This window comes from Phalangium opilio, unplaced genomic scaffold, assembly GCF_054372755.1.
Source record: "Phalangium opilio isolate 3A_F unplaced genomic scaffold, DU_Popi_V2 ptg000031l_1, whole genome shotgun sequence".
NCBI lineage: Eukaryota > Metazoa > Arthropoda > Arachnida > Opiliones > Phalangiidae > Phalangium > Phalangium opilio.
This window is the reverse complement of record NW_028324158.1, coordinates 4539793-4554288: the sequence shown is the minus strand read 5'-3', so window position 1 is coordinate 4554288 and position 14496 is coordinate 4539793. Positions and strand designations below refer to the sequence as shown.

At 40.3% G+C, this 14496-nt stretch overlaps 1 protein-coding gene and 1 long non-coding RNA gene across 2 annotated transcripts; both read left to right on the top strand.

The window, feature by feature from the left end:
* Nucleotides 1–2041: 2041 nt before the first annotated feature.
* On the top strand, nt 2042–3080 carry LOC149690140 (uncharacterized). Its single transcript, XR_016383869.1, has 3 exons — nt 2042–2510; nt 2590–2663; nt 2731–3080. It is a non-coding gene; the product is annotated as an uncharacterized LOC149690140 (long non-coding RNA).
* A 1527-nt stretch (nt 3081–4607) lies between these two features.
* LOC149690139 (ATP-binding cassette sub-family C member 1-like) lies at nt 4608–13669 on the top strand. The gene is made up of 24 exons (XM_089870484.1): nt 4608–4733; nt 5148–5270; nt 6150–6314; nt 6458–6625; nt 6686–6799; nt 6880–7017; nt 7238–7366; nt 7435–7493; nt 7560–7685; nt 7753–7908; nt 7964–8138; nt 8246–8500; nt 8576–8779; nt 8843–8989; nt 9059–9152; nt 9217–9581; nt 10123–10290; nt 10357–10532; nt 10924–11017; nt 11077–11601; nt 11970–12169; nt 12228–12357; nt 12419–13188; nt 13485–13669. Exons 1-24 carry the CDS (start codon nt 4608–4610, stop codon nt 13591–13593), a joined length of 4716 nt encoding a protein of 1571 aa, XP_089726610.1. The 3' UTR covers nt 13594–13669.
* The last annotated feature ends 827 nt before the right edge of the window (nt 13670–14496 follow it).

Sequence of the window (14496 nt, the reverse complement as noted above, 5' to 3'; positions counted from 1 at the left end):
TCTGTAGTCAAAGTTTATAAAGGACGAGTAACGAAGATTGGGTATGAAGTCGAAAGACTGGATACATTTAATAGTTTTATAAAGCGAGATACTGAGTCTTTACTCCACTGTACCACGAAACTATCTCCAAAGTTAATATAGGACGAGTATTGATATCGTTAGTTTATAAAAACGGAATAGAGAAGTCGTTTTCAAGTAAATGATCAAAATATGTTTCGAGTGTGACTTTCTGAAATATAGTTGGCGGTAGGAACCAGTGGATTTTTACTTCTCCTGAGAGATAGGCTTTGTGCCTGACGTGTCTGTCTGTGTTTTGTTTTAACTTCTGCAATTGTTTATCAATAAAGAGAAATTATTGCATATCTAGGAAAATAGGTATGTTGGTGATTCTCAAATATTTTTTTATTTCACTTCCCCTTTTTACCTTAACCCTTTTATATTACACTAAAACTTCTTTGTTCGAGTCTAGGGCGTTTATGTTGAGATAATATGGATGGGTTTCGCACCAAGAATCGAAGACATCCATTTTAGAATTAAAGCTAGCATTATCTATTATCCCCTTCTGATGTTAAACATTAATAGTTGTTGCTTGTATCGCCATTTCGACCATACGGTAAGCGGTATCGCGAGATCCCTGGCAAAAATATCACAGATATACACTTTTGGCGCTTGGAGGAAAGTATTTTGCTATAGAGTCCACTAACGTAATAACTAGGGCTTTTTGGAATTGGGTTTTATCGAAAAGATTGTAACAATAATTGAGTTTGGCGATCTGATCATAAATAACTGATACGGAGAAAAACGTATACATGTTAAATTCTAATAAAAAATATTAGTGGCAATATTCCAGACGAAAGTCTACTCCAAAAAAATGATTTGGATATTTTTTACAAAGCTTAAATTACAAAATATTACGCTAAAAGTTAGACTTCAAAGCATGTGGATTTTATAATAGAAAATATTTTTAATTTAACCGAATGTAGAGTAAGACCCTTTTTTCTACATCACTTTTTTTCGAATAATTTTGTCGATTGAATACATTTGTCGGTTAAAATCTTACTAAGATTATTCAATGTCAAAAAATATCATCTAAAATTGTTGAATTGTTTAAACGAATAAACTTCTGAATAGTTTTCGATTATTTGTAGTTAATCGTATTTTTCGAAAAAATCGACCAAAAAACCCCGAGCCCTAAATGGGTTTCAACTTTTACAAGGTCTTAACTTTAAGCAATCAACTGATGGTGGTACTCAACTGGATTTAGCATTTGGCGATGAGAAATTTTCCACCATTTTCAGCGCTAGTTATCGAGAATGTTACTATTCTTATCATAAAGGAATATGTTTACATTTTAAATAACCTAGAATCTAAGACATCATCTGACTTCTCAAACCAATTTTTCAAATTTTCAATGATGAGCATTGTTCCGGATGAAACTAGAAGATCAACATTGATCTCGATGAAGCTACAAGATCAACAGTTGTCTGGATGAAACTACAGGTCAACAGTTGTCTGGATGAAACTACAGGTCAATGGTAGGCTTGGGAACCTAGTTAAAGAAAACCATATTAGGCTTGGAATCCTAGTTAAAGAAACCCATATTAGGCTTGGGATCCTAGTTAAAGAAACCCAAATTAGGCTTGTCGCCCTAGAGAAAGATGCTCTCACTCGCAATAAAACATGATCTAATGTTATAATCATATTTTTTTAAGTAATTAACAGAATTCCAGATGAATCTACAAGTGCTACTTGAAACTTCAAGATCTGCAGTAACAAGATGAAACTTCAAGATCTACATTAACAAGATGAAACTTCAACTACAAGGTCAATGGTGGGCTTGGGAACCTAGAGTAAGAAACCCAAATAAGGCTTGGGATCCTCGAGAAAGACACCCATATTAGGTTTAGGATCCTAAAAAATTAAGCCCACATATATGCTACAAGATGAAAGGTAGCCCAAATCGAAGTACTTGATCTACAATGTCCAGATTGAGCTACCTACAACTGTCAAGATCAACAGTAGGCTTGGGATCCCAGAAAAAGATACCCCTATTAGGCTTGGGAACCTAGAGTAAGAGACCCATATAAGGCTTGGGATCCTTGAGAAAGACACCCATATTAGGTTTAGGATCCTACAAAATGAAGTCCACATATATGCTACAAGTTGAACGGTACTATGGTAGCCCAAATAGAACTACTTGATCTACAATGTCCAGATTGAGCTACCTACAACTGTCAAGATCAACAGTGGGCTTGAGAACCCAGAAAAAGATACCCCTATTAGGCTTGGGATCCTTGAGGGAGACACCCATATAAGGCTTGGGATCCTTGACAAAGACACCCATATAAGGCTTGGGACCCTTGGCAAAGACACCCATATAAGGCTTGGGATCCTTGAGAAAGACACCCATTTACGTTTCAGATAATAGGAAAAAGAGGCCCCCCATATAAGCTGCAACAACAACATTAATCCAGATAAAACTAAGAAATCAGCACTGTTTCGAGATTGAAGTAAGTAAAACTACGAGGTCAAAAATACATTATACTTGTAATAGAGCCAACACTGCAAATTAATCTTTTTGTAAATAAGGGAATCAAGGCCCCCCAACGAGGGAAGCATTTCCAAACTGTACAACTACTAATTTTTCAATTTAATTTCAATTAGTAAGAAAGTAATCTAACAATTTTGATAAAGAAAGAAACCTACTAATGTATGATTCTTACTCATTAGACAGGCTATTTGTTTTCTCTGGTATCAAATTTCAGACAACATGACTGGGGGCTAATTCTAGGCAATGGTTGTATATTGGTATAATAGTACAAACATTGAATAATTTTAGCCATCAGTCATATATTATGCTACAAATGCTACTTTTGCATTAAGAAAAAAGTCAAGAATTTGTTCATTGGACAGAAATTTGTTACTAATTTCATTAAACTGTAAACCAAAATCATACTAGATTGATTTTCTCATAATCGGAGTATTATTTTATATTTAAATTAACAAACCCAGGTTCCAGTTCACTCACAGAACAGATTTTGTTAATTACTTATTTAATTAAACTGTAAACCAAATTCTTACTAGATTGGTTTTATTCATAATCGGAATGCTATTTTATAAACGATGGGAAAAAAACCGGAAAATTTTAAATTTGCCGGGGTCATAATTCTACTCACTAGAGGGCGCGCAAAAGTGTAATCTGGCCGGGGCCATCTTGTTTGTACATCCAGGGAACGATAACATACCACCAGAAGCGCTGAAACTCTAAAAGGTTTCATTATATACCTTATATTTCGAAAGTACCTTTTTTCGAAGTCATTTTATACCCGCACTGTGAGACAACTAATAGAATACGTTCATGGGTACTAAAAAGATCGCGGAGGTATTTTGTAGTACCTTCAAAATACCTTTATTTTTAACAGTGTATGTGGGGATCAAATTTCACAGGCTTTTAGCAAGTCGATATTTCCTATTTTTATTACCTCTTTTTTAAATGATACTGAAAAGCTACACGCTTTGTGGCAATTTCACATCTCTATGTAAGGAAACCTAGCTAAAAATTCGTCCAGTTAGTCTTTCATAAACGCTGGTGTGAGGGATTATTCACTTGAATAATCAGGTGTACAAAACCGCAGAAATCGATTACTTGATTTTCTAGGAGTCATAGAGAATCAACAGTAATCAAAATCATTCTTGTGGGTAATCAAGATAATCAGAAATCTCCGATAATCACTGGAAATCACGTGATATCTTGAGAAAATCGGAAATAATCACATTAGTAATCTTTTGGAATCATCTCGGTAATCACACCTTTCGTGAAATTATCACGCATAATCAATCGTGGAATTCGAAAATCCAAAATAAAAATCATAATCAGTTGAAATATAAATAATCACTGAATTCATCGAAATTGAAGGATAATCCAGTGGTTATCACGGCATTCACCAAAACATCACCGGAATTCATTGGAATTCAAACCGTAATAAAGCATTTAATCTAGTGGACTTAACAAGGGAGGGGGGGGAAGAGGCGAAATATGAGAGATATAAGCGCGCTAACTGTGGAAAGGCTCAGGTTGTGTGGGACGCATAAAATGTTTTATGAATAGTCGGATTCAATTGTAATTGGTTCGTCTGTAGCCCGTCTTGACCAATTACAATTGAGCCCGACTATTCCTCCCCCATTATTAAGTTAGAGGTTAGAGCGCCTATTTCTCTCAGATTTCGCATCCTGAGCCATCCTCCCCCATCCAGTTCTCCTTGGACTGAACGCCCAAGCCAGAATTCTAAATTCAGTATGTAGTCACAATCCGCTTTTGTTAATAGCTAGCTTAAAAAAGTGCCGTAAGATTGCAATGTTACTGTTGACGTGTTAATTTCAGAGTAAAACACGAGTTCCCCTTAAACCCAACATGTTAAATAACTTCAGTAGTTTCGTCAGGGAATAGGTGTAACCAGCTCCAAGTCGAGGAATAAATTCTGATGGTGCGAGTTAAAGTTTGAATACCCCATAAGTCCCTTTTCACCCAAAGAACCTAAACATCTGGAACACGATACGGAACAACACTCAAACATTTCTTTCAGCGTATTCCATTTGACGGCTCCGAGATGGCTCGGGGTTTGCTCTATTTCGTCAGCAAATCCTTCAAAACGCACTGTGTCATTTTCGAGACACGCGGAAAACCCGCCCACGAAGTCCAGATCAACAAGCACAGGCACGATCTCAGCGCCCAGGCAATTTGAAGGTTAACGTTAGACTCGTTCACCAACCTAAACAAAACTATGTAACACAAACTCATTCCAAAATAAAAAAACACATCTACATCATACATGCAATATAAAATATTTAAGAATCGACGATGTCCTTTCCATAAAAAGACTTGCTATCTGGAAATATTTTGTAACTCAATACACGGGTAAAGAGAGTTACCCGTTTGATACAAACGTTTACATTAGAAATTTACATAAGTTAATCAAGTTTATGTTTCCGATGATAGCCTGGTTTCGAGATATAGAAGGACATAACGTGGGTTCATTTTTTGTAAATATAAACCACACATGTCTGTATGCATGGAGGGTACCATATCGTCAACACCGTCTCCCACACACTAGTGTATTGGTACAAAACTAATTACCTTTGGTTTTCAGTATCGAGTGAGAAAGGTTCCGCAATTGTATCGCGTTTTACGTCTAGAAGCATCGCCTCTCTACTCGGCAAAACAAATGCCATCCTTAACTAATTTCCATGAATTTTGCCAATCGAAGTTTTGGGTAAGTAAATAGAGCATTCAATTATTCACATGGGCGAAGAGACCTATACAGCGCGTAGGGTTGCGTCAAGGAGCATCGCTAGAAGCGATGCAAGTTGGCTAGACTCCCGCATGTATTGAACTCTGACACCCGCCCCTGTGCGTCGATTTCTCTACAAGTATTTAAAAGAATGGTCTATGTTTGTTAAATTGGTAAATAACTCAATTGTTGGCTCCTGTGGCACCTTATCATTCTGGCTAATCCTCTACTCACAAAATTTACCTTGCCAAAAGCAGGAGCCAATCAGAACTCGCAATTTACGAGGGCTGAGATAAGACTAGCCTTTGCTAAGCTTAGAGGGCCAGTCAACTCCGCACTTCGCTTATGGGAGCATCTAGTGCCATTTGTTTAAACTAAGCCACAGTCGAGACTTGCTTTAAACGTTCGTTAAATGGGTAACTAATGGTTCGCCAATCAGGGCCGTCGCCAGGGTCAAATTTTAGGGGAATATGGCACGTTTTGGAAAGACAGAAAAGGTTGCTAAGGCTAAAGGTTTACACATAGCTCACGTCAACATTCCAAGTCAATTCATGACGTTGATAACATCTTTGACATATTTGAAATTAATGAAACTTGACTGAACAAAAATATCCCGGATTCAGATTGCCGTGACTGAAGGTCTAATTATGCTATATACGTAAGAATATTGAAGCGTTACAAGTGGATATTGTTTACAGGTGAATCAAGTTTTCAATAGAACTCTTAATAATGCTTAAATAATTCATTACTTAAACTTTTAAAGCCTGTATCATTTATGTAATTAAGCGGTTAGATAGTCCTCAGTTCGGTTCGGAGAGGTCATATTTTTATTTCGCAACTTATTTGAAATAAAAATATTAGGCAGAAATTGACACTCCGAAAAAGGCCCCATCTGATTTTTGGTTTAGGCTGTGTCCCGAATTAAAACCACCCCGTTCCGAATTGCAACCATCCTATTCCCGAATTAAATGCAATTGTTCCGAATTAGACGTAACTAATACGTTTGAAAAAGGTTCATTTTCTCACGTAATACCCTAATTATAGTTAAAAGTCGGAAAAGGGCTTAAAATATAAATAAAAATGCCTTGAAAAGGTAAATCAGGTCCTATAGAAAAGTACAATCTAGTCCTACAAGACTATAAAATAGCACAATCCTGGTTTGATTTCAGGACTCTAATCTAACGTGGTACACGGATAATTCGGACTTGACACCATGCTTCCAGAAGACAGTTTTGGTGTGGTTGCCGTGCGCCGTCTTATGGCCGCTTTCTATACCACTTTTCAAAAATTTCAAGCGAGAGAGTGGAACCTTCTCAAACCTTGACATGACCAAAATGGTAAGAATTAGAAAGTATGGATGTCCAAGCACGCGTGACGCAAATCGGAGCGCTTTGCAGGTTTTAGCTCTGTTACTGGCATTCTTAAACGTCTTCCAGTTGGGGAGACAACTTTATCTAGGCAACGTCGAGACTCTCGATAATTTGAACACAGTCATGAAGTTCGCGACTTACGTAAGGATATTCAAAATATGTTTGGGCCAGAGATCAGGCTTCCACCTGAATTGAAGTGATAACATCGGTCTACGTTGCAGGTGTTGGCGCTTTTCCTTTTCATCTACTGTCGGCGAATGGGAACAGTTTCTTCGGCAATTCAACTCTGGTTCTGGTTTCTATCGACAGTTTGCGAAAGCATTACTTACAGGTCGGCCATGATTAATCGCTATTTCGAAGTGAGTTAAACGACCGTCCATAAACTACGTCGCACTCTTACGAAGGGAAGGAGTTTCTAAATTTGTGTCGGTCCGTGACAAGGTGGGAGGGAGGGGCTGTTCCATGCGTGACGTCACATTTAACACGATGAAGCGTGATCTGGGGGACGGGGAGGGTTCAGAAAAATTCTTTATTTTTTTGCGTGACGTAGTTTATGGACGGTCCCAAATAACTTGGCAGGATATTCGAGATGACATCTATGGCTTTATTACGGAGACATTAAGCTACTCGCTCGTCATAGCCACCCTTGTGCTGAACACAATAAGCGACAGGCGTTCACTGGACAAACAGGAAAAAGAAAAGCCAATGGTAAATAAGTCCAAATAAAAACGATTACGTTTAAAGTGACATTAACATGTTCTTTTGGATCCTGTTAGAAATCGCCGGAGGAATGGGCTCCCTTCTCCTCGAGGATGTCCTATTCGTGGATGCACAGGTACATGCTCATCAACAAAATGCACTCGGCTTTCATTCAACTTTGTTCTTTTCATGAACGACACAGTTTCATGTGGAAAGGGTGGAAGACGACACTTGAACCCTGGGACGTCTACGATCTTAACATTTCGGACAAAGCCGCGACTGTCAAACGCAAGTTCGACAAATATTGGCAATACACATCAATCCACAGGTAATAAACGGGCTAATCCTTGCAAACGCGCATGGTGGTGGCTTTACACAACCATAAATGATTACAGAAGCAGCAACAACATCGAGGGTGGTGACCAACTGAAACAAAAGGCCAATTCCATTGGGATGGCCTTGTTTAAAACTGTCTGGCCTTTATTCTTGGGCGGAGCACTGTTGCAAATTTTTTCAGACATTGTAGGTTCCATGAGCGCACCGATACTCAGGTAAACACATTGAATGAAGCGCTACCAAGAAAGTAGTTGACATGAAATTTCTCAGATGGATACTCGGGTATTTGTCGGGTGACGAGCCACAATGGAAAGGGGTGTTCTACGCTTCATTATTTGGACTAGCCGGGGTGACGCAGTCTTTACTGTTGGAAGGCAGCGCCTACTTTCATACTAAACTAGGAATTAGGCTTAAATCAATAACAACGTACGCGCTCTACAAAAAGGTAACAATCAATATTTTCGAACACAATTATACTGGATCGAGTTACCTTCTTATCCTTAGGTAATTAATTACCAAGAAGTGGACACTAAACGTTTCTTGTATTGTCAGACGTTTCGCTTGTCAAATGGTGCACGAGGCGAGCTTTCGATGGGTGCGATACTCAACACGATGTACATCGACACGGAAAGATTTCTCTCACTGATCCCGAACCTCGGCTCCATTTGGTCAGTGCCGACGCAGGTCCTCCTCTGCACGTTCTTTTTGTATCAGGAATTGGGTGCCTCAGGTTTGGTCAGCTCCGCCATAGTAGTCATTTTTCTGCCCCTCTCCTACTTGACCTCGTGGAAAATTAAGAAATTACAGGTCAGATTGTTGAACGAACCTCTATCACCAATAATAAAATTTCGAACTTTTAATGGAAGACAACGTTCATTTAAGGTGAAATTGATGAAAGTGAAGGACCAAAGGGTAAAGCTGACGAGTGAAATCGTGAACGGGATTCGAGTCTTGAAGTTCTACGCGTGGGAAAGATCCTTTGAAAGAATGCTCGAGAGACTAAAGGAACATGAAATAGTATTGTTGAGGAAACAATACAACTTAACACTAGTATCAACATTCATGAATTACGCCTTAAACTCGACTGTAAATATCATTTGGGTTGAACCGTTGCAAATTAGTCATTTCAGCGCAATTTCTCGTCTCTAGGCGATCCTGGCAAGTTTTGCCGTCTTCGTGCTGAGTGACGATGACAACGTTTTAACTTCGGCGAAAGCCTTCGTTTCATTTCAGTTGTTTCGGACGCTCTGTTCGCCAATAAGATTTTTTAGTGACTCGATTAACGCTTTAATAATGGTATAATATCGGTATTATATCAATTGGCGTTTTCTCCAAGTAACTCTCTTGAAATATGTGCATATTCAGATAAAAGTTTCCGTTTCGAGAATTAGTGGAATTTTAAATAGCGACGAAAATGGAGAATACAGGTTTCGAGTTCCAGTTGACGAAGGAAATCTAAGTAAAACTATCTAGGCCCCGTATCTCCTCCTTGATTGTGGAAGTAATTTCGTCTTTACTGGCAGGTATCGAAGTGACGAAAGGGACATTTCGTTGGAAGTCGGGAGAAGCGGAATTTCTGAAGGACATCGACTTGAAGGTGTCTCGTCGATCTCTTGTGGCCGTGATGGGTCCGGTGGGTTGTGGCAAATCTTCGCTCTTGTCCGCTTTGCTCTGCGAGATGGAAAAGGTGACAGGCGAAGTCATGGTGTCGGGCGCTGTGGGATACGTCAGTCAACAACCCTGGATAAGGAACACCTCATTAAGAAACAATATCCTCTTCGTGAACGACATGGACGAGGAGAAATATAGGCGGGTGATCAGCGCATGCGCCCTCCAACCCGATCTTGACAACATGCCCGCTGACGATGAGACGGAGATCGGTGAAAGGGTAAGTTCAGAAAAATACTGATTGTTTGCGATTGACGTCAACAATGCCATCTTAAAGCGAGGATGAAGTGGAAAATTACGTGACCTTTTAATCGATTTTTCTGCTTATTATAAGACCAGTCTGCATAGTGAAACATTCAGGAAATACCTTCGAATGATTCTAATTATTTTCAGATTTTAAGTATAATTTGAAATTAGCCACTCCGATCAATCGCATAACGCCCTGCCTTTTTGTTAACAAAATTCCCGTTGCTCTACATCTCGCGCCACGATTTTCACATCGCGGGCAAATTTTATCAAATCTCGCGATAAAATTCATTCGGCGTGGAGCGTGCCACGAAAATTTTGTTAACAAGAAGAAAGAGCGTTACGCAATTGGTTGGAAGTCCTTATTTCAAATTATCCTTAAAATCTCAACTTAATTTGAATTTTAAAATAATTCGGGGGTATTTCCAGGAAGTTTCACTATGCAGACTAGTCTTGCAATAAGTAGAAGAATCTATAAACCATCATCTGATTTTCCACTTCACCCTCCCTTTAAGGGAATCAATTTAAGCGGTGGTCAAAAGCAAAGGGTCAACGTGGCCAGAGCCATTTACCGAGATGAAGACATTTATCTGTTGGATGATCCGTTGGGCGCGCTCGATTCGAATGTGGCCAAACACCTCTTCGATCGAGTCATCGGCCCAAACGGATTGCTTCGAAACCAGGTTGGGTTGAAGAATTCTATGTATCGAACAACGCGCAGCTATCAGCATTCATGTTCATCAATTTAGACAAGAATTCTAGTGACGCATAACGAGTCGTTTCTACGAGAAATGGACGAGATTTTGATTATGGATAAGGGACGAATTTTGGCCAGGGGGAGTTACCACGAACTCACGAGCCCGGGAATGACCACTAACTATTTTGCCAATCACTACAACGAATCGATCTTCCCACCTACGGAAAGGTATCAGTGTTATTACGAGGGAAGAACCGAGACCGATACTTAAGGTTTCCGGATAGTATCGTTTCGGTTGTTGCTTTTATCCGAGACTTCACCAATTCTGTTAAAAATCGGTTTGCTTGCGTCATACGGCATTTCCTTGGTTTATTTTACAATACGCAGGTGGCGCTTTTATATTTCAAATTTATGCAATAAGAGGGACGACACGTAGTGTAGTTACAATTATGTTCATAGTTAAGTCATGCTGTTTAACGATAGCGCCGTTTAGAAGGGTTAAAGATTGCGATCAATCTATATAGCTGCTTGTAAAATTCGCTCACGGCCACTTGAAAGAGAGTTGATTCAGCCCTTAATACTGCTTTTAGGCCTACTAATATTATATTTAATGCTACAGTAACCAAGGAGCAAATAAAGTCAGCGTAACTGCTCGAGTCAAGGTGAATATTGACGAGAAACTCACGAGCAAGGAAGTGCGCAAAAAAGGCAAAGTACGTATTGCTACCCGGCGCCTTTGTTATTCGATGTTCGAATGTTTTGATACTTTCAGACCCCACTATCAGTCTACAAAAAGTACTTGAAAGCATATGGATTTTATAGTTGTATGACAGTGTTCGTTGGTCAGTTCAGCTCGGTAGCACTGGCTCAAATCATCCCTTATTGGCTGTCTTTGTGGAGCGAAGACCGGAAAGAAGGGCAACCAGCTAATCCCCATTTAAGAACTACGCGTTTGACGGTGTACGCCTTTTTTGGACTTACCCAAATGGCAATAAGTTGCTTGTACGTTTTGGTCTCTAACCTGGCGACTCTTCGTGCCACTCGCGCTTTACACTCAGATATGCTGTGGACAGTTTTGCGTTCGCCTTTGTCCTTCTTCAACAGTACACCGACTGGACGTCTACTTAATCGGTTCTCACAAGACATGGATGTTTTGGACAAGCAACTGCCCGGTTCCCTGAAAACAGTATCTTTGAATATCATACAACTAGCAGTTATTTCCATTTCTATCATAATGGGTATGCCGCTTCTCATCGTTCCCCTGATAGTTATCGCTACTGGATTCGTGTTTCTTCAGGTAAGAGGGCAGACTGCGGCTAACCTAAGACCATTAAACACAGATGGACTGAATGGCGATATGGCGTGTGGTTCTTTTGGGGCAGTGCCTCTTTAGCGCCACGCCACGACCAATGTTGAAACTTTTTCGACTCAAACAATAGCCATAACATGGTCTACGAGTCGCAAAGTTTGGGGACTTTCCCAGTAGGGGCGACGACTGGCAATAATAATGCCGATATAAGAACGGGGGTTTTACCTTATCATTCCAGTACATCTGTGTTTAACGGTCTTAGGGCTAACAAATGTTTTAAAAAGTCAAACGATGCGCGAATGGCCGAGCCGGCGTCATGTCAGCGAAAAGTATCTGAGTTTTCGAATTGAATGTAGCGCTTTTTCGTGGCGAGTAACGTGCAGTTGAGAAGAATTTACTCGACAAGGAACTCTTTTCTCTTCTCACACGCCTCTGACTCGGTGGCTGGGACGACGCACATCAGAGCGTGTCACGTCACCAACAAATTCCAAGAGCAGTTTCTTGATTTAATCGACCGAAGTATGGCCGCGTATTACGCCATGAACATGTGTGAAAGGTTTGCGCTTTATAGTAGACACGAGACAATTCCAACATTGAAAAGTTTTTAATTTCAGATGGCTGACAGTCAGGTATAATATATTGGGTAACATCTTAATGTTCTGGGTCTCCCTCTTTTCAGTTTTCAGTAAAGGCCGGGCATTATCACCGGGAACTGTGGGATTTGTCATGACGAGTGCTGACTTGGTAATACGAAGACGCTTACTTCACTTAAGCTAACACCTATATTAAGCTAATTATTTAACAGCTTATTAATAATCTGAAACGCGTGACAAGTTCGTGGGCTTCTCTCGAAACGCATATTGTAGCTGTTGAGCGAATAGCCGAATACTGTCAATTAGAGACCGAAGGCAACTGGGCCAAACCCGAGACTCGAGTGCCTCATAATTGGCCAGAACGTGGAGAAATCATATTTCAAGATTACAGCACGAGATACCGCCAAGGATTGGACTTGGTCTTAGAGAATATCACTGTGATGATTCAACCGGGTGAGAAGGTGGGCGTGGTGGGGCGGACCGGGGCGGGAAAGTCCTCCTTGACCTTGGCTCTCTTTCGGATGGTCGAAGGTGCGCGAGGTCACATAGTCGTGGACGGAGTTGATCTGTCGACAGTCGGCTTGACAGTATTGCGATCGCGAATGGCCATCATCCCGCAAGATCCTGTTCTATTCTCGGGCACGCTCAGACTGAACTTGGATCCCTTTAAGGAGCATGATGACCAGCGTCTGTGGTCCGTCCTCGAACAATCGCATCTGAAGGCTATGGTGACGTCTCTTGACCAGGGACTCGAACATCCGGTGGCTGAAGGAGGTAGCAACCTGAGTGTCGGACAACGTCAGTTGGTCTGCTTGGCCCGCGCCTTGCTGAGGAATAGCAAGATACTCGTCCTAGATGAAGCGACGGCTTCGGTCGACATGGATACTGATAATCTCATCCAAAAAACCATTAGAAACGAGTTCGCTTCAGCCACTGTTATCACCATCGCCCACAGGATAAACACTATCATGGACTACGACAGGTATGTCATAATAATTATAAGTTAAACAAAAACGTCATGTGGAAAACAAGACTGCGCTCGATTGCTAGCTTTTGGAGCTTCATCTAAAAGAAAATACTTAAACGTTACGCTGACTTAAGATGTAAATAGTTCACTGTGTAATTGTTAAACTTTATATGTATGTTTAGTACTTTAGTAATTTTAATCAGTGTGTCACTCGTCAAAATATGAAGGTCCTGTTTCTTGGCTTATCCTACTTAATTGGCATGCCTATACGAGGTTAATTACCGACCTATATACTGATTATATTTTGACAGGGTTATGGTTTTGGACGATGGGCGAATTTCAGAGATGGATTCTCCGCAAACTCTGTTGAAGAACAATCAGACGCTCTTCTACAAATTGGCCAAAGACGCTAAACATTAATTTTTTTTAATTATGGATCGTTGTTCTTAAATTGTTCCAATGATAATTTTACTCGAATAAAAGTGTAATTTCACTAAAGGTTATCCGCAGTCTTTGAGTGGATGTCTCATAGAAAAGGTATTTTATATTTTAACCGCCTGTAGCGAACTGAACTCCCAAGCCACAATTCTGAAATTTCTATCGTCAATTAATATATAAGCCTGGAAAAGTGGCGTAAGATTTCCAAGAATTATTGGGGGGGGGGGGGGTGATGAGTAATCAGAGAGAAATCGACCCACTAACTGTGGAACGCCTAGGGGTCCGGAGAGACGCTAGAAAACCGGTTAGGAATACTCAGAAAAATGGTGAGCGGTCTACGTCACACGAATCAGGAAGAGCGCCCGCCATTTTTCCGTGTATTCCCCCTCATTTTCTATCGTCCCACCGAACCCGAGACGTTCCACAGTTTGCGGGCCGATTTCTCTCAGATTACCCCATCATCCTTGAGATTTCTTTATGTTAATTTCAGAGTAAAATACGATTTCACCTTAAACGCAACATGTTAGATACCTTTGTTGCGACTGAACAGTAGTTTTTTCAGGGAATAGTATACCTCCAAGTGAAGGAATATATTCTGCGGGTTAGAGTTTGTACACCCCATCCCATTTAATTCCCTTTTCACCCAAGTAACCCCAACATCTGAAACACGACACGGAACAACACCGTCAACACGCAAACATTTCTTTCAGCGTATACAATTTGTCTGCTCTATTTTGTTAGCAAAATTGTAAAAATACAACAAGATCGTTCTCAGTTTCACCATGAAGAAAAATACGCGTGATTTTCGGAGCGGTTTTAACATTAGCTTCATTTGTCGAAAAATGTCTAGCCTGATTTACAAAGCGATCCGTTCCGAGTGGAACT